At 47.0% G+C, this 23,220-nt stretch overlaps 1 protein-coding gene across 1 annotated transcript in view; it reads left to right on the top strand.

Annotated features, from left to right (window-relative positions):
• BAZ1B (bromodomain adjacent to zinc finger domain 1B) overlaps positions 1–23,220 on the top strand; it is a 328,954-nt gene that overhangs the window by 74,770 nt on the left and 230,964 nt on the right. Inside the window, exons 6-8 of the mRNA XM_029612999.1 lie at positions 2,036–2,233; positions 11,535–13,332; positions 15,491–15,629. Of these exons, the coding sequence (XP_029468859.1) occupies positions 2,036–2,233; positions 11,535–13,332; positions 15,491–15,629 (2,135 nt within the window). The remainder of the gene's footprint in view (positions 1–2,035; positions 2,234–11,534; positions 13,333–15,490; positions 15,630–23,220) is intronic.

The following is a 23,220-nucleotide window of genomic DNA, read 5'->3' as shown; positions in this document are numbered from 1 at the left end:
GCTCCAGGTCGCCGAGAAGAACTGGACCGGCTGATTCAGGAGGCCATCGACAAGGCGATGCAACGTCTCCAGGTTCCTCCTGCACAGATTGTGGAACCTGTCATCGACCTGATTCCGGCAGCGCTGGCACCACTGCTATCCAAGGATGCATATTCTCTCTCATGGGCAACCGGTCTGCTTTATTCATTCCCTCCACTTCCTCTTCTCTCGAAGACTCACGTGAAGCTACGTCAGGACAAGGGAACCATGATCCTGATAGCACCTAACTGGCCACGCCAAGTGTGGTTTCCCATACTCCAGGATCTCTCCAGCCGCAGGCACATTCCCTTGGGAAAGGACCCACTCCTGATCACTCAAAATGACGGGTGCCTTCACCATCCCAATCTTCAAGCCTTGTCCCTGAATGCATGGATGTTGAAAGGTTAATCCTTCAACCACTTAACCTTTCCGTTTCCCGTGTCTTGATTGCTTCACGGAAGCCTTCCACGAGAAAATCTTACTCCTATAAATGGAAAAGGTATACTTCATGGTGCACCTCTCACTCCCTTGATCCCTTTTCCTGTCCAATCCCAAGGTTTTTGGACTATCTCTGGCATCTGTCAGTCAGGTCTCAAAACATCTTCCATCAGAATGCATATCAGCGCGGTAGCCGCCTTCCATAAAGGTGTTGGGGATGTCCCTATATCCGTACAACCCCTTGTAACACGTTTTCTGAAAGGCTTGCTCCACATCAAGCCTCCTTTACGTCCTCCGGCCCCTTCTTGGGACCTTAATCTGGTTCTCGGTCGGCTCATGAAACCACCATTTGAGCCTCTTCATTCCTGTGACCTTAAATATCTCACATGGAAAGTGATTTTCCTTTTGGCTATCACTTCAGCTCGCAGGGTTTAGTGAGTTACAGGCCCTAGTCACCTATCTGCCTTACACTAAACTCTTGCAGGACCGGGCGGTACTCCGCACTCACCCTAAGTTTTTACCTAAGGTAGTTTCGGAGTTTCACATTAATCAATCCATCATACTACCTATCTTCTTTCCCAGGCCCCATTCCAATCCAGGGGAACAGACTCTGCATACCCTTGACTGTAAACGGGCTTTAGCTTTCTATCTAGACCATACAGTTGCCCACAGGAAGAGCACTCAGTTGTTCATCTCTTTCCATCCCAACAAATTAGGGCAACCTGTGGGTAAGCAGACTCTCTCCTCCTGGTTGGCAGACTGCATATCTTTTTGCTATCAGCAAGCAGGCATTCCTTTTCAAGACCGTGTCAAAGCACATTCTGTGAGGGCCATGGCAACTTCAGTAGCACACCTATGATTGGTGCCACTTCCTGACATTTGCAGGGCTGCCACCTGGAGTTCTCTCCATACTTTCGTAGCCCACTATTGCTTGGACAAAGCCGGAAGACAAGATTCCATCTTCGGCCAATCTGTCCTGCGTAACTTTTTTTTCCAACGTGACGTGCGTACACCCTTCCGCCTGCCCGGTGGGGTTCAGGATGCCCTCTACCAAATTCCACCCCAGTTGTTGTGCCTGTTGCATGCCGTTGGGTACATTTGGTGCATGTTCGGACATCCTCAGCTCGGTACTCACCCATATGTGAGGACTACCATCCTGCTTGTCCTGTGAGAAAGCAAATGTTGCTTACCTGTAACAGGTGTTCTCACAGGACAGCAGGATATTAGTCCTCACGAAACCTGCCTGCCGCCCCGCGGTGTTGAGTTCGTAACGTTTTGTTGTTTTATTTTTTCGGCACTGCCTGTAGCTTTCAAATAAGACTGAAGGGGGACCCCTGCTGGCTGCAGGGTTAGTGCCATGCTGGGCATGCCCAGTAGGGGCCAGTCAAAGTTCTGGAAACTTTGACAGAAGTTTTCCGTGATTGGGCTCCATCCTGTGATGTCACCCATATGTGAGGACTAACATCCTGCTATCCTGTGAGAACATCTGTTACGGGTAAGCAACATTTGCTTTTTGGTAACTCTTGTTTTAAGTGAAATTTCCATGTTGCAGTGTTCTGATTTTTTTTTTTTTCTTCAGATTATCAGCAGTGTGCCAGTTGATAGCCTTATCCGTTCAGAGCGGCCACCGAACAAGGAGATTTTACGATATTTTATCCGCCACTACTCTTTACGGATTGGCATGGGTGAGAATGCACCTTGGGTTGTAGAAGATGAGCTGGTGAAAAAGTACACACTCCCCAGCAAATTTAGTGATTTTTTGTTGGATCCTCACAAGGTAAGAATATTGTCTACTTTCACATTTTCCAATTAATGTGACTGTTCCCATTAATGTGATTGTTCTTGGTCTCTTCAGAAAGTAATATTTTCTGCTACTATTGAATGCATGCACTTGTTTATAACCTTGCTGGACCCTTCAGATTTTCCCTCTCCTTTGAACCCTTATTATATGATTCACTGCCTCTTCAGTATTTTAAGGGTGGAAGAATTTAGCTGAAGCTTTTTCATTTATTTTCCAGCTGTAATACATTTTACTACTGTATTTTATTTCTCCTTTTGGAAGAGTTGCCAAGCTTCCCCTGGGGTCTTTCTGTCCTCAAGAAGGGGAAGTGGCATATATGCACATGGAATAGGAATAATGAGTATAGGGAGCCTTGGGGCAGAGAACAATTGTAGGCTTCCCGCAAGGTGATATGTTCAGCCACAATGTGATGGTCGAGGGACCCCCCAGAAGCAAGAGTTTCCAATAAATGGGGCGCATATCCTTTCTTTTGTCTACAAAATCCTGTTAAAATGTAACAGTTTCAATAGGGCTTTGTGGCTTTAAAAAATAGATCAACTTCTTTGACCATTTCTGGTAATAGTGTTTCTTTCTAGTATAGTTGACTAGAGCAAGAATTCAATTATAGCAGTCTTATTTCAGTGAAAAATTGATTAGGCAGCCAACTTGCTGTAAAATTCTTTTTTGTTCATGGCAGCATACAAAACAGTTTCAAATTGCATCCTAACAGTGTTTTCTATAAAGCATAGTAAGTAATATTTTTACTCTTTATAAGGGTACTAGTCTTCCTACTGTGCTTTTATAACAAAATCTTCAAAGAAATATAATCATTAATCTAAATGATTAAAAAAAAAAAAGTGACTCTGCTCCCTTGTCCAGCCTTCTCACTTACCTTTATATATACACACTTCTCATAAACCATCTAATCTTCCCCTCATGCAATGTATCCTCACCATCTCTCATACCTCCTTGGACCCAGTACATTTCATGTACACCATATCCAGCCCACGCCCTCTTATTTCACCATGCTGTGCCCTCATCTCTTATATTTCCCACAGCCAACACACATGTATGTGTCCTCCCCTGCACCCCCTACACTTTCTTGGCTTTTCTCGTATACACAACATAACACATCCTTGCTATCTCCTGTGGCATCCTCTCGCCCACTGTCTTACTTCCCCATTCCATAATTGATTGATTCCGGATTGTAAATGATTTTGTGAAAGTATATGGTTGGGTACAAGCCTCTATCTGTACATACCACAATGGTGTCTGTGCTGAGCAAATTGAGGCTTGCTAGTGGTACCAGTAATTCAGCAGGCTCATTTAGGAGAAGTGCAGGATAGAGCAATCTCGGTAGCTGGTCCCTGTTACGGAACACTATGCCTGAACAATTCCAGACTATGGATAACATGTAGACCTTTAAGAAATTCAAAACCTGGCTGTTTAAACAAGGCTTTGTTGAATATTCCCCTTTCATAAAGCTTTCATAGAGACGCCATTGCATAGAGTAAGGATCTGAATGGGATGATAATATAACAGAATTAATGAGGGTGATTGAAAGCTTTTTTAAATCTGAAACCTTGTGGAATGTTTTGAAAAGACTCCATGAGTCTTGTTTAGTTAAAATGTGGGAATGTTGTTCATAATTGTATCCTGTTAGGTTGCTTGTTTTCATGTAAATGAACAGTTTTTATTGTGTGTGTGTGTTTAGACATAAACCGCTTTGTTAGAGAAGGCATATAAAAATGCAGTTAAATCAGTTCTTATTCTCATTCTCGAACACTGCCAGCTCTGAGTATATTAAAATTTGCAGGTTGGCAATCCTTGCAGTACAGATGAGCTGTAAAAATGCTCATGGAGCCAAGTGTTCGAAACAGAGAAGAGGCACTGGATGCTGGAATTGATGAGGATGATCTTCAATATTGGTCATGAAGAAAAGTGGGAAGCAAGACAAGGAAGGGCATGGCAATGGGGAGTGACAGCAGGTGGTAGGGATGAGAGAATGGGGGAAGAGAGTTAGGAAAGGGATGGTATGAACAATAATCTTCAGAGTCTGTAGACCATGATTGTGCTCTTCTTCACTCCTTGAATGTTTAGGATCTTATGCTTTCTGGTAGGCCAGGCCAGCATTTTTCTCACTCTCCAGGTGAGTGCTGCCAAAGACCCTGCAGTAGCCGCTTCTGCTTCTCGGTTAGTGAGAGGCACTGTAGGAAAGAGAGCATTAGCAACTAAATGACACTTGTATAGTTTGATCTTGTTGTGCCAAATACACTTTTCAAACATTCCACAAAATGTTTCATAACTCATTATATGAGACATGACAATTAGAAATCCTTTTTATAATCTAAAATTTCATCTAAAATATGGGATATTTTCCCATTGAAAAGCAGGCTGAATTAGCCATGCTTTCTGGGACCTCCACTAGAGGGCGGCCTCGATGGAGCTTCACAAAGATCACAGAGCTTTGCTCTGCGTGACTGCTCTGCCTTTCCCGCATGGCACCATCTTTCTGTATTTTTTTTTACGCATTGCAAGCCACACATGGGGCTTCACAGAGATTCTCAGTTTTTCTCGTCTGTTTTTCAACTGTGTTTTTTTTCTTCAAAATCAGCACTTTTCAGTGCTACCAGGTTTCCGTGTGCACCGGTGTTCAAATTTTGCCAGTGTGGCAAAATTATGTCTGCAGCGGATGGCCACAATTATTGTTACCTATGCCTGGGCCCGGATCACGACCAGGCTAACTGCCAACACTGCGGCCACATGTCCCCCCAGGCCCAGAGACAGAGAGCCCTGAAGATCGCCAGACTACGAGAGGAGGGCTCGGACTCCTGTGTGCCGTCGTTGGAATGATTCTTCTCCGGGGCCTCAAATGGACAAGCCGGTTAAAGACAAGACAGCTTCCTCCCTACAGCCCCTGGGAGTGTCAGGCATGGTAGGCTGAGCCTCAGAGGTTACGTATGGACCCCCCATACTCTGGGAAAAATGGCAAGCGTCAGGAGATGCGCTGCACAGATGCAAGGGTGTGTCCCCAGGAGCCTTGAAGCAAGCACATGCTCCGAATGAGGGGTCCAAATCAGTGCGGTTGGCAAAGTCACCGATGCATGTGTCGAAAGCTAGGCCCACTGATCGGTGCAGGGATGTCGGGTGGGTCCGCCTCTGCGCCATTTTTCCCACCCGATGCAGTTGACACGAGAAAAGATGATGCATTCGGTGCTGCCCGACACACTGCCTCCGAAGCACCCGGCACCCCAGGCTGCAGAGCCTCACCAGCACAATAGAGCCAGTGGAGGAACAGGGGTATTCCCAGGTGGTGGTCTCACTGAGGGAGCTTCTTGAATTGGGGATTTCTGACATTGAGCCCCTTTCGGAGCACCTGTTTTCTAGCTTACCGGAGTGTGTGTTCTCTGACCTTTTCCTCCATCTCCATGTGTAAGAAGGCCTCTCCTCAGTTGCAAGAGCCCCTGTGGAAACGGCACAAGTCTTCCCGAGGGGAGGAACCTGCGAGGCACCATATCTGTGGGCCGCCTTCGGACATCTTCCGGGCGACAGATGGGTTTGGACAAGGCTACCCTAGCATCGCAAGCTATGTCTCAAATCTCCCAGATCCTTTCACAGTTCTTTCATACCTGGGAGAATGTAGAGGAGGGTCTGTCCAGTCCTCAGGACCATCTACTGTGACCAAATAAGTCACCATCACATTCTCCTGGGGAAGACACCCGGTGGGGCACCAAGTCGAGTGACCCCTACGTCACTGCAACCGGACTCTGCACCAGAGGACTCACCCCACTTCCTCTCTGGGGTCCTCTATGGGGGATCTCCACGGACCCACCTGAGGGGCAGCTGGAATCCTCCTTTCCCCCGGAAGACCTTTCTTATTCGAAATTAGTGGAGAAGGTCTGGGCTCGGCTGGGAGTTGAAACAAAGAAAGTGCCAGATTCCAGCGCAGAGGTTATGGGCACTCTCAAAATATTTGAAGATCCAGTGGAGCCCACTGCCTTACCATCCCCTGCTGTCCTAGACACGATGATGAAGACTTGGGATTCCCCATTTTTGGCTCAACCCACCTATAGGAAGACTGGTGTAAAGTTCAGGATGCAACAGTCTCCTTATTACAGCACAGTGCAGCTCCCCCATGCTTCTGTGGTTGTAGAGACCGCAATGAAGCGGTCCAAAAAAACTCACCTCCACTCCCACACCCCACCGGGCAGAGATTGTAAATATCTGGGCGACTTTGGGAAGAGGACATACCAGGCGAGCATGCTGAATACTAAGATACAGCAGCACCAATTTTATATAGCTCAGTACCTTTACGAGTGCCTGCAGTCCTTGAAGCCCCCACCTTGTCCCCCACTGCCTCGGACAGGGCCCCCCCCACAGACATTCGCCTACCTGGAAGGTCTCAGACATCTACTGCAAACAATTTGAGGCCTTTGATACGTCAGCCTGAACGTCGGCAGGAGCAATCGCAGCCTGACTATTGGGCTGGCTGAAGGCTAGTGCAATTTGAGAGTATGTTCACAAGAAGCTTGCAGACCTTCCATGCAAGGGAGATAACTTATTTGGTGATAAGCTGCAGGAGATGGTCTTCCAGTTAAAGGAGCAGAATGTGGCTGTCCTCTCTCATGTCGTTGGAGTAGCAAAGCGCAGATAGACTGCATCCTCACAGCTACGATCGCCTCTACCAGCAGAAGCACCAGTTTCGGGTGTACCCCACCTACCATCCACCCGTCTAACAAACAAGTAGGCAACAATCACCTAGCCATGGCAGGCCGCGGGGGCCTTGACAACAGCACCTGCCTCAGTCCATCGAACCCAAGAGCCAGCAGGGTTTTTGAGCATAGCGGGACTGCCGCTACAACTGCCAGTGGGAGGAAGAATATCATTTTTCTGCAGCTCTTGGGCTGCGATTATCTCTGACCGTTGGGTGCTCAGCAATGTCAAAGAAGGCTACTCCCTCAACTTCAGAGTTAGAACCTCCCTTCTGCATCTCGTCTGGTCCCCAGGGTTCCGACACCAGACCCTGCTTCAGGACGAAGTTCAGAATCTCCTCTAACACCACTCGATTCAGCAGGTGCCCATTCACCAGCGGAATGAGGGATTTTACTTCCGATACTTCTGATCCCAAAAAAGGGGGGGCTCCACCCTATCCTGGACTTACAGACCCTCAACAAATTCTTGCTGAGGGAAAAATTCAAGATGATGTCTCAAGTCTATTCTGCCTTTCCTGCAGCCCAACAATTGGATGTGCTCACTGGACCTCAAAAATGCTTACTCCCACATTCCGAAGCACCCTGGGTCCTGGCGTTACCTCTGTTTTCAAGTAAATGTCTGTCATTACTAATACAAAGTCTCCCCCTTCAGACTTTTGTCCGCACCCAGAGTTTTTATGAAGTGTCTGGCGGTAGCGGTGGCCCACTTGAGGAAACTAGGCATTCAGCTGTTTCCATACCTGGACGATTGGCTAGTAGTCGTACCGAGTGCCACCCAGTTGCAACAACACCTGGTTTCGACAATACAATGTCTGGAGAGCCTGGGGTTCCTCATCAACTATGAGAAATCCAACCTCCAACCCATGCAGGTGCTCCAATTCATTGGTGTGCTGATAAACACTACGGTGGGGAAAGCGCTTCTACCGTCCAACCGAGCCAAGACATTATGAACCTTAGCAGCACAGCTCAGGTGCTGCAGGTGCCTTTCTGCCCGTTGGATCCTGACACTGTTATGTCACATGGCAGCAGCCTTATAAGTTCCATGCATTCGCCTGCATATGCGACATCTGCAGTGGGGCCTTAAGCAGCAATGAATTCAGTTTGTCTATCCACTCTCCCGGGCAGTGCGCTGTACCCTCTCCATGCAGAAGGAACTAAGCTGGTGGCTGGCCCCAGCCACCCATGTGATAGGGGTGTCATTCCGCCTTCTGGCCCATCAAATCATTCTTACCACAGATGCCTCTAACAGGGGTTGGGGAGCACACCTTGGGCCGCTGCAGACGCAAGGCCTCTTGTCTCCATGGGAGTGGTCTCAGCAGATCAATTTCCTGGAATTGCAGACCTTAATGACCACCCTCTGCACGTTTGGCCACCTCATTTGTGGCACGGTAGTCATGATCCACACGGACAACCAAGTGGCCATGTTCTACATCTATAAAGGAAGGTTTGGTTCCTTGAGCCTATGCCGGGAAGCTGTGGCAATCCTGGAGTGGGCAGAGAAGCAGTCTGTCTCCGTGCAGGCCACATACCTCCCCGGTGTGGCCAACACCAGGGCAGACAAACTGAGCAGAATTTTTCATCCCCCACGAGTGGGCTCTGCACCAGGAGGTTGCAAACGAACTATTCCGAGAGTAGGGCATGCCCTCTTCGCGACAGTGTTCAGCAGAAAGGTGGACAATTTTTGATCTGTCCACCCCAGCAAGGAGAGATTCGCCCCAGACGCATTTCTCATTCCATTGAAAGAGGGTCTGTTCTACACTTATCTGCCTATTCCTCTGCTGTCAGACAGTTCAGAAGTGCATGGAGGATGTCATGGATCTCATTCTCATCGCCCCAGCGTGGACCAGACAGCCCTGCTACGCCTACCTAGTGCGACTCTCTGTTGCACCTCCCCCCTCCTTCTACCAGACAGGGAGGACCTTCTGACCTAGGACGATGGAACCCTTCTTCACCTTATGCATGCCTGCCTACATCTGACAGCCTGGAGGTTGAAAGGGCCACTGGCAGATTCCAGCGGAAATCCAGGATGTCCTTGTGTCGTCTAGGAAGCCCCGAAAAATTATCAGGACAAACGGGCAAGGTATTTGGCCTGGTATAAAAAGCAGATCAACCCCTTTTCCTGCTCTTCACAGTCGCTATTGGGATATCTACACTCACTTTTTCAATCTGGACTAGTGATAACTTCCCTGTGGGACCATCTAAGTGCATTTGCGGCTTATCACCCACACAATGGCCTACCAGTCTTGCACCATCCCTTGGTCTCACGTTTTATGAGAGCTCTCCGCAGGTTACGTCCACCGGTGGCTAATCCTCCAGTACCGTGGGACCGCAATCTGGTCTTGGAACAGCTTATGCTGCCTCACTTTGAACCTCTACAAAGTTGCCACATGAAGTATTTTACATGGTAAGTGCTTTTCCTGGTGGTGGTAACCTTGGCCAGGCGAGTTAGTGAGCTACAGTCCTTAGTTCACTATCCTCCTTACCTGCAGTTTCATCACGACCGTGACGCTAAGGGCGCATCCCGCTTTCCTAACAAAGGTGGTCTCTGCTTTCCACCTCAACAGACCATAACCCTGCTGACATTTTTCCTGAGACCGCATACCATCTTGAGGGAGCAATTGCTCTACACGCTGGACTGTAAACATGCTTTGGCTTATTACAAGTGACAAACACAGTCAGATAAACGAGTCTCCCAGCTTTTTGTCTCCTTCAACCCAAATGCTTCGGGCCGTCCTGTAGCCAAACTGACTCTATCCAACTGGATATCGCAATGCATACTTTTCTGCTACTCCCAGCGGTCAAACCCTCGCTGGCAATCCAATGGCCCATCAAGTGAGGGCATTGGCTTCTTCGGTGGCCCATCTTCAGGATGTTCCATTAATGGATATTTGCAGAGCTGCCACATGGTCTTCGTCGCATACCTTCACGTTGCATTACTGCCTGGATCAACAGGCTTCTTTGGATGTAGCCCTGGGCAAAGCAATTCTCCACTCCTTTTCCAGGTTATAAGGCTGTCCACACTATAGGACTTGAGCATCTGAGCTCTCAGGCACATAGCCAAGGCCATGTTTGGACTGCAACTTCTGCTCTGCAATACTAGCTGGGGACTCCCAGACCGACAGGAAAAAAGCAAGTTTGCTTACCGTAAACGATGTTTTCCATAGATAGCAGGATGAATTAGCCATGCTGACCCGCCCGCTGCCCTGGTCAGCCTCAGGAAACCACATGTTGTGGGATCGCCTTTGTTATAGACTGAAAGAAAGATTGTGCGGCGCGGGAAGGCAGAACAGCCCCGCAGCCGCACAGAGCAAAACTCTGTGATCTTTGTGAAGCTCTGTCGAGGCTGCCCTCTAGTGGACATCCCAGACAGCATGGCTAATTCATCCTATCTACGGAAAACACTGTTTACGGTAAGCAAACTTGCTTATTTCTGTTTACATTTTAGTGGAGAAATAATTTCTAAAGCTGGGGAAGCTGTTTGTTTTTGGTTTTGTGGGGACAGGGAATTTTCCTACATTTGATAAGGCATTTTGTAATTCAGGGAGGAACTTGTGTTCAACTAAAAGGCATTTATTACAGTTTCCAGCAGCTAAAGCTTTTAGACAGTTGTATCCAGAGCAGGTTATTTTCCTTCTCTTTGCCAGCTTTATGAAATGATTTACCATTGAAATTAAGGGAGGAAACGTCCCTACTGAAATTTCATAAACAATTGAAGACCTGGTAATGGATATTGTGGAAGGCTGGTATTGGAAAGTTGGGGGTCTGGAGAATGAAGAAGGATATGATATTGACAAGGTAGACAGTATCCTATAATATTTTAGTTTAGTTTATTGCATGTTTTTCAGTTTATTGTATTTTATGTTGATTTTATTGTACATCGCTTAAGGAGATTATATCAAATGATTTATAAATTATTTTAAATAAATTCCTGAAAAATATATTGTCCAAGGGGAAAATATCTTGATTTTCTCAGTTGTATTAAATACCTACAGTACCTGAATATAATCTGTTTTGAAGTGCCTGAAAAGCGGAATATACATGAAATAAATATAAATATAGAAAGACAGTGGCCAATCAACAGCCAGATTCAACAGGCATTACTAAACAGAAGCCTGCTGAACCTTATTGATGTAATAGTATAAGAATAATTGAAACACTAATGCTTTTAGTAGGATAGTTTTGTTTTTTTTTGGGGGGGGGGGGGAGTGTAGCGGGGCTTCCCGCCATGCACTAATATAAACACATCTTGCAGTAAGCATTATCAAGTAATTGTGCTTGTGAGATACCTTAGTCAGGGCACAATATGAAAACTGAAAATAAAGTACCTTTGGTTCAAGATATCAAACTGTCATTATAGTCTTTTCTTTTTGAATTGGGAGTGTAGGTTCTTGTTGATCGCATTTGCTATGCATTGTCTTTAGAGTATTGTACAGCCTTGACATCATACTATGGCTCTATCAGCCAGTGTCCAAAGTTAAGACTATCACCAAAAAGACTTGCCATTTACAAAGTATGAGATCAGTGAGTGGTTGAAAACCGTCACCATATTTAATAATGTTTGATAATGTTTTTCTCTCATTCCTTAGTACATGACTCTCAATCCCATGGTCAAGAGAAAAAGCTCAGGCTCTCCTGATCGGAAGCCTTCCAAGAAACTCAAAACAGATAATGAGAAAAATATTCTGAAAGAGATGGACAAGAAAAAAAAGAAACCTTCTTTGGGCCAGCCTCTGAGCCCGACACTTTGGGGTCAAATGCATCTGAAGAAATCTCTTAATAGCTCTCCAGTAAAGATGAAAAACTTGGGGAGTCCCAAGACCCCTGAGGAAGAGTTAGAGGAGGTCATGAAGATAATGAGCCCCTCAAAGCTAAACACTAACTTTCACATCCCCAAGAAGGGCTCTCTGTCAGGAGGTGGCCTACCAGGGAAGAAGCCTGTAAAATCCATGGATAAGAAGCAGAAGGGAAAAAGTGATAAGACCAAACTCTTAAATGGTCAGAAATCTAGTGCAAAATCAAAATCGCCAAAGAAAAATTCAAAGAATCCGAAGATGAAACAAATGACACTATTGGACATGGCTAAAGGCTCACCCAAGGTGTCTAGGACTTCAAAGAGTACAGCAGGGACTGCAAAATCTAACAAACCACACAAACACCTGCCCCCTGCTGCACTTCACCTCATGGCATATTATAGAGACAATAAAGATCGAGAGGACAGAAAAAGTGCTCTGTCATGCGTTATCTCTAAAGCAGCTCGGCTGCTGTCGAATGAAGACCGTGCTCGACTTCCAGAGGAGCTGCGGATTTTGGTGCAGAAACGCCATGAGCTACTGGAGCACAAAAAGAAGTGGGCATCTATGACAGAAGAACAGCGGAAAGAGTACCTAAAGAAGAAGCGGGAAGAGCTAAAGGAAAAGCTGAAGGAGAAAGCCAAGGAGCGCAAGGAGAAGGAAATGCAGGAGAAACGGGCAAAACAGCAGAGGTATGAAGACCAGGAGCTTACTGGTAAGAACCTCCCTGCGTTCAAACTAGTGGATACTCCTGAAGGGCTACCAAATACACTCTTTGGAGATGTGGCCATGGTGGTAGAATTCCTTAGCTGCTATTCGGGTTTGCTGACCCCTGATGGCCAGTACCCAGTCACTGCCATTTCCCTCATGGAGGCCCTGGCTTCGGAAAAGGGTGGCTTCCTCTATCTGAATCGGGTTCTGGTGGTCCTCCTGCAGACTTTGCTGCAAGATGAAATAGCAGAGGACTATGCTGAGCTAGGAATGAAGCTGTCTGAGATTCCCCTCACTCTACATTCTGCCTCAGAACTGGTTAGGTTGTGCCTACGAAAGTCTGATGTGCAGGAGGAGAGTGAAGCCTCTGCAGCAGTTGACAATGCTGAGGAGAGCAAGGACTCTGCAAACTTTGAGGATAATGAGGTGGAGGATGAATTCTTGGAGAAGCTGGAAACCTCTGAGTTCTTCGATCTAACACCAGAGGAGAAGCTGCATATTTTGACAGCAGTCTGCCACCGTATCCTAATGACATATTCAGTGCAGGATCACGTTGAATCTAAGCTGCAGCGGTCAGCTGAGCTATGGAAGGAGAGATTGGCCATGCTAAAGGAGGAGAATGACAAGAAACGGGCAGAGAAGCAGAAACGTAAGGAAATGGGAGCCAAAATCAAAGAAAACGGGAAGGAAGAGAGCAGCAGTGCAACCGTAAAGACTGAAAAGAAGAAGGAAACAGAAAAAAAAATGGAGCCAGATAAAGAATTGAAGGTTGAACAGCAGACAGAGCTGGCATGTGAAGATATGATTAGTGCTGTGAAAAGCAGAAGGCTCCTGGCAATGCAGGCTAAGAAAAACAAAGAACAGCATGATAGAGAAATGAAAGGTAAGAAGTGGTGGTGTCAACGTGCATCGCTGGAGGTAGGTGCCGAGGGAATGTTCTATTCAAGCTTATTCAGGCTCCCCTAGAAGACATTTGTCAGATTGGGAATCTCTGACTGCTTGCTTCAGCCATTGGAAAAGTTGACAGACACAGAACAGAGAAGTAAGCATACTCAAAGTAGCTCAACTAGCTTCCCAATTTTATACTCTTTTGAATTTTTTACTGTCATGGACACCTGTGAGTAGTTTAGGCTGGCATGCAATATGAATAAAAGGATCTCATGAAAATGGGACTATCCTCAATGAGTTTTAGAATTCTATGGGATATCATATCTGACTATCCAGAGCACATAACTGCAAGCAGTTAGTGATGTGTATGCTTGTAATCACATACCCAAGTCTAGAAAATATTAATTTTTAAAACTTCTCCTTAAAATCTGTGTGAAAAACAAGGTCCAGAAAAATGACCATGCAAAAGCTTAGTGTAGAAACAGAATTTTAGAAATCAAAAGGGGAATATCCATTGACACAATTGCTGTCTTGCCATTCACAAATGTTTGCCTTAGTCATCTTCTTTGCACCAAGTGAATTCTGCATTCCATACCTTTCACAACATTCTTCTCAAATGCTGTTTCCCACAGCTCCCTTCCATGTGCAATACTGCAGTGACCACTTGTGGTTGACAGCAGCAGGCAGTTATTTGCTATCCAGCAGGTGCTGCCATAAATGCACTGTTTTGACCTTCTAAGCTCTCACTTGAGGAGTTAGACTTGAGCTGGTAATCCTGCCAGATTGGTTAGTTGTAAGGTCCTTCATTTTCAGTGTAAACTAATTTTCACCTTAATTTTATGTAACTTGAAGAGCTGCAAATGCAGTGCTTCACCAGCTTCTGGAAACTAGTGCAGGCAGAACAACTTGCTGTATTCCAGTTCCACCCTCCTCCAAGCAGCCAAAATATGCATACAACCTTTTTCCTACAACAGCCAAGAGGAGTTCGCAGGCTTAGTTCTGTGACCTCACCTCTGTGCCCTGGCTCCTCAGTGCACGAAAATGAGGTTTATTTATTTATTTATTTTTAATTTTTATATACCGAAGTTCTTGTGGGAATTACAAATCACTCCGGTTTACATAAAACGATGAACTGCCCAACAGCGGATGGGGGCTTTACATAGAACTGTAGAACATAAGGAACAATAAAACCGGATGTCAATTTAACATAGTAATAATAAATATAATATAATATAATATGTACATACAATTTAACTATTTAACGTAGTAGAGATGACCTGTCAAATCTACCATATAGATACAATAAGAGTAATATAGTGAACTTATGGATTCAAAAATTGATTGAGCAGTTGTGGAGTCCTGATAGTAGGAATTGGTGAGATGTCGATAATTTAGGGATACTATTATTTAGGTTATACATAATTATTTAGGTTATACATAACTGACCTGCGCAGCTCCTCTTGGCTGCTGTAGGAAAGCACTGCTGCCATTGGGAAGAAGAGTTGGACTTCTGGCTTACCGCCAGAAGAAGACAGGGTCTGAAGCACAGTTCCACAGTCACCCACCCAGACACAGACAAGCAGTTGCCCCCAAACAGAAGAACTTCCTGGCAGGCTCCCTGCCTCTCTAGTACCACGCAAATTCAGAAGTGCAGTGCATGGCTGTGCAGCAGAGTGCGAGAACATGAGCATGTTAACTAAAATGGAGGGAGAAGGAATCTGAAGAAATGATGAATAATGTTTGGGGAGGGAGATTTTGTGGTGGTGGGGATTTTTTTTTTTTTTTGGGAGGTTTCTTCTGGGAAGGGGGAAAGAAGATTTTTGGAATTAAGGAGCCAATAAAAGAGTGGAAGGAGCATGAGATAAATGCTGGGTAGAGAGGTGAAGGGATCAGGATCACCTGAAGAATCATTTGAGGGACAGTGAGAGGTTTCTGTCCTACAAAATAAATTGATATTCTCCAGGAAAAATGATGAAAAATATTTTTCCACTGATTTTCTCCTATTTTTGTTTTTGCCAAAATAAATCCTGATAAATTCCTGGGGGGGGGGGAGATACAGAGAGAACATGGGATGAGTTGACAAGTTGTACAGGTTTGGAATATCTTGTAGTCTCTCTGGATATATCATGTGGTTCTCTCTTCTGCTTGAACAGAGAAACTGGAGAAGGAGGCAGAAGAAGAGAGAATCCGCAAGCACAAGGCTGCAGCTGAAAAAGCATTTCATGAAGGCATTGCTAATGCCAAATTGGTGATGCACAGGTCGCCTCTTGGCACTGACCGCAACCACAACAGGTAGGAAAGATTTGTAGGATGTTTCTGCTGGATTTTGTTGATGTTGGTATGAAACTATCATAATGCCTCTATATAGAGAGTGGGTGCAATCACAACTGGAATATTGCCTGCAAAAAAAACCTAACCAACCTCATTTCCTTTGTATAAACCAATCTCCAACCTCCAAATAACAAGGAAACCCCTTGGTATGTGGTTTTTTTGTGCGGTAGCTATTGATGGACCAACCATTCTGTGGCTGGCCTGTTTCAATAGTTCGTGTATTTTATTGTTTTATTTCTCATAAATTTCAATTACTTCCATATTTTTTGTTTTATTGCCCAATTAGCAATGCTGGAATCGTTGTGCTTATATTTACTGATGTGTGCGGTCTGAACCACCATCATTCACTTGTTTGAGTCCTTAATCATGTACTTATCTTATCTCTTAAATGCAAATTACTGCCGCTGTTGATGGGTTCAGAGCTGCCCGCCTGACAATGGCCATGTTTCGGCAGCACTCTGCCTGCTTCAGGGGCCTTCAGGGAAATGTCTGCTGTTGTGTTTTTTCTACGTATGAAACTTCTTAATGTGAGCGGCGTAGTAAAAACACAACAGCAGACATTTCCCTGAAGCCCCTGAAGCAGGCAGAGTGCTGCCGAAACATGGCCCTTGTCGAGCGGGTGGCTCTGAACCCATCAACAGCGGCAGTAATTTGCATTTAAGAGATAAGATAAGTACATGATTAAGGACTTGCACAAGTGAATGGTGGTGGTTCAGACCGCGCACATCGGGAAATATAAGCACAACGATTCAAGCATTGCTAATTGGGCAATAAAACAAAATATGGAAGTAATTGAAATTTATGAGAAATAAAACAAAATACGTGAACTATTGAAACAGGCCAGCCACAGAGTGGTTGATCCATCAATAGCTACCGCATAAAAAACCCACATACCAAGGGGTTTCCTTGTTATTTGGAGGTTGAAGATTGCAAAAAAAAAAAAAAAAAGCAAAACTAGAAATGTTAGAGAAGGCAACAAAAATGTTAAAGGGGCTGGAACACTTTCCCTATGAAAGGGTTAAACAGGTTACAGCTCTTCAGCTTGGAAAAAATGACTGGGGGCAGATATAATAAAGATTTATTAAAATTATGAGTCGGGTGGAATAGATAAATTGGGGACATTAATTTATTCTTTCAAATAGTTTCATAGAGTGTCCCCTAGTTCTTGTGCTGTTAGCAAATTTAAAACCAATTGGGGAAAGTATTTTTTCACTTGGTGCCCAATTAAGCTGTGGAATTTGTTGCCAGAGGATTTAATAAAGGCATGTAGAATAACGGTTTAAAAAGGATTTGGAAAAGTTCATAAAAAATTAGCCAGGTAGATGTTTGGAATGCAACCACATATTCCTGGAAGTGGACAACAAGAAATGGACCTATTCTTTGGGATCTGCCAGGTAATTCTAGTGATCCATATTGTCCATTGTCAGAACCAGATGCATGGGCACATCTTATGTTATTGACTGTCATAGTATCTTCATTTTCAGTTAGGTAAAAACTGTCCTGGATATCCTAATCTAATTTTGCAGTCCCTTAAGAAGATTGTTGAAAAAATACTACTCTGTGAACTGCTTGGATAAGACCTGAAAGTGAACAGCAATTAACACAAGTCCCTTCTAGTCTTAAAAGGGGGGTCCACTGTATTTTGTAAAGTCTGTTAAGAGTTCATCTGGCTGACTTTTAGCAGGATGAAAAGAGGGAGCTTGGGAGGTGATAGTTACCAGGCTAACTCTAGTCAGAAAAATTGCTGTCATAAAATTAGCCAGATATTAAAAAAGAAAAAAAAAAAAAGCCAAGTAGTGGCAGATTCTCATGCCTATATCTTAAATTTCTTACTGTATAGCCAGATGGACTCACGGCTAATGGGTTATGTGCTCCTCTGCTAGCAGATGGAGACAGTCAGATTTCAAAGCTGACGTCACCTTAGGTATACCCCTGCAGTGACCTCAGCCATCCATTATCTCTCCGTCTCCTAGCAGATGTGGATGCTATCCCCACACCAGCAGTGGTGTTTAGCAAGATTGCTGTACTAGTTTGAAGGAGAAATTTACCTTTCCCTGTACGTACCAGGATCAGTCCAGGACACCTGGGTTGTGACTCCGCACCAGTAGATGGAGACAGACTAAAACTTGTGGGCGGAGCCATATATGCCCCTGTGCCAGTCACAGCCCCTCAGTCTTACTCTGTCTCCAGTAGGTGGTGCAGGTTTGGTCACAGCCCTGGTTCCCTGGGGTTTTTTTCTTTATGGTCAGGGTTCCTTGGTTAGTTATTCGGATGCGGTAGTCGCTACGTTGTTGCGGGCCCGAAAGCAGTCTACCTCGATGACTTATGTTCGCGTCTGGGTAGTCTTCGACGAATGGTGCACGGAGCGCAATGTGGTTTCTACCGTGGCTCCCGTATCCGATATGCTTTTGTTTCTGCAGGCCGGCGTGGCTAAAGGCTTATCGTACAGTACCCTTAGGGTCCAGGTGGCGGCTCTGGGGTGTCTGAGGGGCAAGGGGCACAAGGGTTCCCTGGCTCTGCATCCAGATGTTGCGCGTTTTCTCAGGGGGGCTAAACACCTTCGTCCTCCATTGCGCCACCCCTGTCCGTCATGGAATCTCGATTGGGTACTCTCTGCGTTGTGCTCGTCTCCTTTCGAGCCCATTAAACGGGCAACTCTCAAGGATCTTACGTTAAAGGTAGTTTTCCTTGTCGCAATTGCATCGGCGCGTCGCGTCTCAGAGTTGCAGGCACTGTCCTGTAGAGAGCCGTTCCTTCGGATCTCGGATTCTGGAGTCTCTTTACGGACGTTTCGGCGTTCCATGTGAAGCAGTCCATTGAGCTTCCAGCTTTTCCCATTCACGATGCGTCGCTGCCACAGATGTAGGAGTTGCGGAGGTTGGATGTCCGGAGGGCAGTCCCTCGCTATCTAGAGGTCACCAATCCGTTCCGAGTTACGGATCATCTTTTTGGTCTCAGGCCCAAAGCGTGGGGGTCCGGCTTCCCGGGCTACGATTGCACGCTGGCTCAAGGAGGCCATTGGTTCGGCGTACATAGTACGGGGAAAGTCTATGCCGCAGGGTCTCCGAGCACATTCTACCCGTGCCCACGCTGCTTCCTGGGCAGAGGCTTCTCAGGTGTCGCCCCAGGAGATTTGCAGGGCGGCTACTTGGAAGTCGTTGCATACCTTTACACGTCATTACCGGCTGGATGTTCGAGACACTGCCGGGGGTTTTGGAGTGGGGGTACTCCGTGCGGGACTCTCTGCTTCCCACCCTCGGTAAGTTAGCTCTGGTACATCCCAGGTGTCCTGGACTGATCCTGGTACGTACAGGGAAAGGAAAATTAGTTTCTTACCTGATAATTTTCGTTCCTGTAGTACCAAGGATCAGTCCAGGATCCCGCCCCAGCTGCTCTGAAGAATCGGAGAGTCCGCTCGTTGAGTTGTTAGGTTGCTGTTTCTCGTTTTGAGAGTTTTGTTCCAGTTGGGGGTTTTTGGACATGGCTCCCGTTGGGGATAGTTTCTGTAGTTAGTTTACCTGTCCTATGCTACTTTGACATTACGTAAGACTGAGGGGCTGTGACTGGCACAGGGGCATATATGGCTCCGCCCACAAGTTTTAGTCTGTCTCCATCTACTGGTGCGGAGTCACAACCCAGGTGTCCTGGACTGATCCTTGGTACTACAGGAACGAAAATTATCAGGTAAGAAACTAATTTTCCTTTAAATTGAAAGATCGAGCCCTGCTCTCCTGCGGTGATACCTAAGGGTCCCTCCCCCAGCTGAGAATTCTTGAGGCGATTTCTGAGATCCCTTAGAGGTGTGCCTTGCTCTAGTAGCTGACTCCCGGCGTGGACTTGGCTGCTGAAGCAGTCGAAAGGCAGAGGGTGCAGGAAACCAAGCACGGGCGATGATGGCCTAAGCCCTCTCCTCCCGCAGCCAGAGACTGTCTCTGTACTCAGCTGGTAAATGCTGAGACCAGGTAAGTAGAGAAGAACTCCTCCGATCCAGACATGGGGAAGGGCTTTGGTAAGTCTTTCCTCCAGTCTCCTTGCTTGGTGCGCCGTACCGATGTCGTTTTGGATCCCGTTAGGAAACCCCCCTTCCCTTGCCCTAGTGGGTTGAGCAGCCCCCGATGGGCTAGGCCCCACTTCAGGCTCGGTGGTCACGCCACGTGGTGGCCCTCCGCGGTGCCATTTTCCCCCTTCGTCAGTATGTGTGGTGCAGCCCGGCCCTTTGTGCACATAAGCATGTGCACACTTCAGCGCACAACCAGCCACTTAGATTTATGCGCACCAAGGTGAGTCTGTGCGCTCGAGAGGCACTAACAGGCTGAACACACAAGCTACAGTGTATTATGGCCCCAGTAGCAAAGAAGCCTAAGCGACACTCCCTTTATGTTGCCTGCCATATTAGGGCTACACAGTCTGAACTGGAATCCTTCCTGTGCCAGCACGGAGGAGGCCCAGGGAGGGCTGGACTCTCAGAACTTTTCCATGTCTGGCCTCTCCCAGTCAGAGGACGGGTCAGACACGACCTTATCGGGTAGCTCCTGGACCTGTGCAATTCTGGTATGGCATCCTCTCTGGGAGAGGGCAGTTCAGCGGCCCCTATCTCAATTCCTCCTGAGCTAAATATGGACTCGGCAGCCTTTTCCTAGTTGGAATTCTTTCAGGGCCTTATAAGCCTTTGTTCAGGCACAGTCAGATACTACCCCTTCCCGGGCCTCGCCACAGGCAATGGGGATGCAGATTCATTGAAGGACGGGGAAATCCCTCCAGGCCTGGAGCCCTACTGGGCCATGCTTCGATTTTTCCATTGAGTTGAATTACCGGCCCTTGTCTCCCAGATCCTGAAGACTCTGGGAGTTCTGGGCATGGATCATGTGTCGGAACCAAAGAAAAACCCCATCCTGGTGTCTCTACGGAAAGCTTCTTGCTATTTCCCGATGCTGGAAGCCATCCAGGAATTGATTGACCTGGAATGAGATGCCCCAGAAGCAAGTTTTAAAGGAGGTTGGGCCTTGTACCCTCTGGATCCGGCAAAGAGCGCCTGCATTTCCCGAAAGTGGACACCCTGATCTGCGCTGTCTCGAAACGAACAACTATCCCAGTAGAGGGAGGAGCGTCCTTGAAGGATGCACACGACAGGCGTTTGGAGTCCATCCTTAAACAAGCCTTTGACGCGACAGCAATGACACTGTAGATCGCTTCCTGTTGTGCCCTGATGGCTCGCTCATGTCTGCTTTTCACGAGAAAGGCAGATAGCTTAGGGGCGCATTCCGGAGAAGCGGTTGAGCCCGCTGCAGCCTTCTTAGCGGATGCAAGCTTGGATCTAGTGCGTAACTCAGCCAGAGGAGAAGCCTCAGTGGTGGAGACCAGAAGACAGCTATGGTTGCGAAATTGGTCAGCAGACGCAACTTCTAAGGCGAACCTCACAAAGATGCTCTTTAAGGGATCCCTCCTATTCAGAAGTGAATTGGAGAAGCTAGCCGTTAATTGGGATGAATCTCCAGTGCCCCGGCTACCGGAAGATATGAAAAAGAGGTCACAGTGCCCCTCACCTATGAGGGGTCGGGCCAGGGGCTCCCAGCAGCCCTACAGAAACTCATTTCAGACATTTTGGCCCTCAGGAAGGACTCTGTACTTTCAGAACAGTCAACCAAAATGAGGAACAGGCTGAGGTTCGACCCGAATTTCCCTATGAAGTTTGGCTGACCTATCCATGGGATGAAGAGATAGGGGACAGACTATCCCTCTTCTATCAGCGGTGGGTTGAGATCACGTCTGACAAATGGGTACTGGACATCATACGAGAAGGATATGCTCTGGAATTTCGCAGCATACCTCGGGACATGTTCATGATGTCACCTTGCCACTCACAGCGCAAAAGACTGGCAGTGGAATCCATGCTGTTAAGGCTCCTCAGCCTGAGGGCTCTAACCCCGGTTCCTACGCCCCAAGTAGTAATACACCTACACAGGGCATTATTCCATCTTTCATTGTACCCAAGAAAGAGAGTTTATTCCAACCCACCGTGGATCTCAAGAATGTCAGTCATCTGTGGATAATTCACTTCCACATGGAAACTCTTTTTGCTTCGGCATAATGGCCATGGCGGCACTGAGGAAAGAAGGGATCCTGGTGCACCCTTACTTGGATGACTGGCTGATCTGGGAGAAGTCGTTGGAAGAGAGCCTCTAGGTGACCAGCAGGGTCGTGTCCCTCCTACAGGACCTCAGTTGGGTTGTGAGCATGGACAAGAGTAGCCTCAAGCCCTCCAAGTCCAAGAGTACCTGGGAGTCTGGTTCGACACCAAGCAGGACAAGGTCTCCCTCCCTCCCTCGAGAAGAAGGAAACTGATGGATCAAGTCTGTTGGCTGACTAACACAATGCGCCCCAGGGTGTGGAGCTATCTCCAGGTCCTCGGCCTAATGGCGTCAACCCTGGAAGTAGTCCCATGGGCAAGGGCACGCGCATCCTCTCCATCTCTCCCTGCTGTCAGGTTGGAACCCACTGTCTCAAGACTACTTGATTCGCCTCCACCTACCGATGGAAGTATGTTCTCCGCTCTAGTGGTGGCTACAGGAAGTTCACTTGAGCAAGGGTGTAAGCCTGTCCCCATAGAACGGGTTCGTCCTCACGATGGACGTGAGTCTCTGAGGGTGGAAAGCTCACTGTCAGGAATTGACAACCCAAGGGCGATGGATCAAGGAAGAGGCGAGCTGGAACCTAAACTCCTGGAAGCTCGAGCGGTCAGATTAGCATGCCTGCAGTTCTGCCACAGGCTTCAGGGACAGGCAATCCGCATGATGTTGGACAACGCAACAACTGTTGCCTACATCAACAGCCAGGAAAGCCACCGAGTATCTCTGGAGATAGACCCCCTTATGGAATGGATGGAATTAAACATACAAGGGATCTCGGCCTCCCACATTGTGGGAAAAGACAACATCAGAGCAAACTTTCTCAGCAGAGAAAGCCTGGATCTGTGGGGAATGGATGCTCTCAACCTGAGCTTTCCAGCTCCTAGTAGATCGCTGGGGCCTCCCATCCATCGATCTACTGGCTATATCTCACAATGCGAAGGTTCCCAGAATTTTCAGTCGCAGACGAGATCAGCGCTCCCTAGGCATAGAGCCTTCATCCAGACCTGGCCAGAGGAGGACTTAATGTGTACGCCTTCCCTCCATGGCCTCTACTGGGCAATATCATCCACAAGATCGAACGCCACAGAGGATTAGTCATTTTGGTGGCCCTGGATTGGCTGACACCCATGGCATGCAGACATGCCGAGGCTTCTCGTGGAGAGTCTCCTTTGCCTCCCCCCCCCCCCCCCCCCCCCCCACAAACACACAGGGACCTTCTCCAGCAAGGCCCAATTCTTCATGAAGACCCAACTCTATTCTCTCTTTTGGTCTGGCCCTTGAGAGGACTTGCCTGACGAAGCGTGGATATTCAGCGGTCGGGATTGAGAACTTTCACGCACGGAGCAAGGTAGCAATGTCCCGGGCATACATATGGATTTGGAGAATATTTGAGGCTTGGTGCGACGAATGTGGGATGTTCTGGA

Source organism: Rhinatrema bivittatum, chromosome 8 (genome assembly GCF_901001135.1).
Source record: "Rhinatrema bivittatum chromosome 8, aRhiBiv1.1, whole genome shotgun sequence".
NCBI classification, from domain to species: domain Eukaryota; kingdom Metazoa; phylum Chordata; class Amphibia; order Gymnophiona; family Rhinatrematidae; genus Rhinatrema; species Rhinatrema bivittatum.
This window is presented reverse-complemented; position numbering and strand designations above follow the sequence as displayed.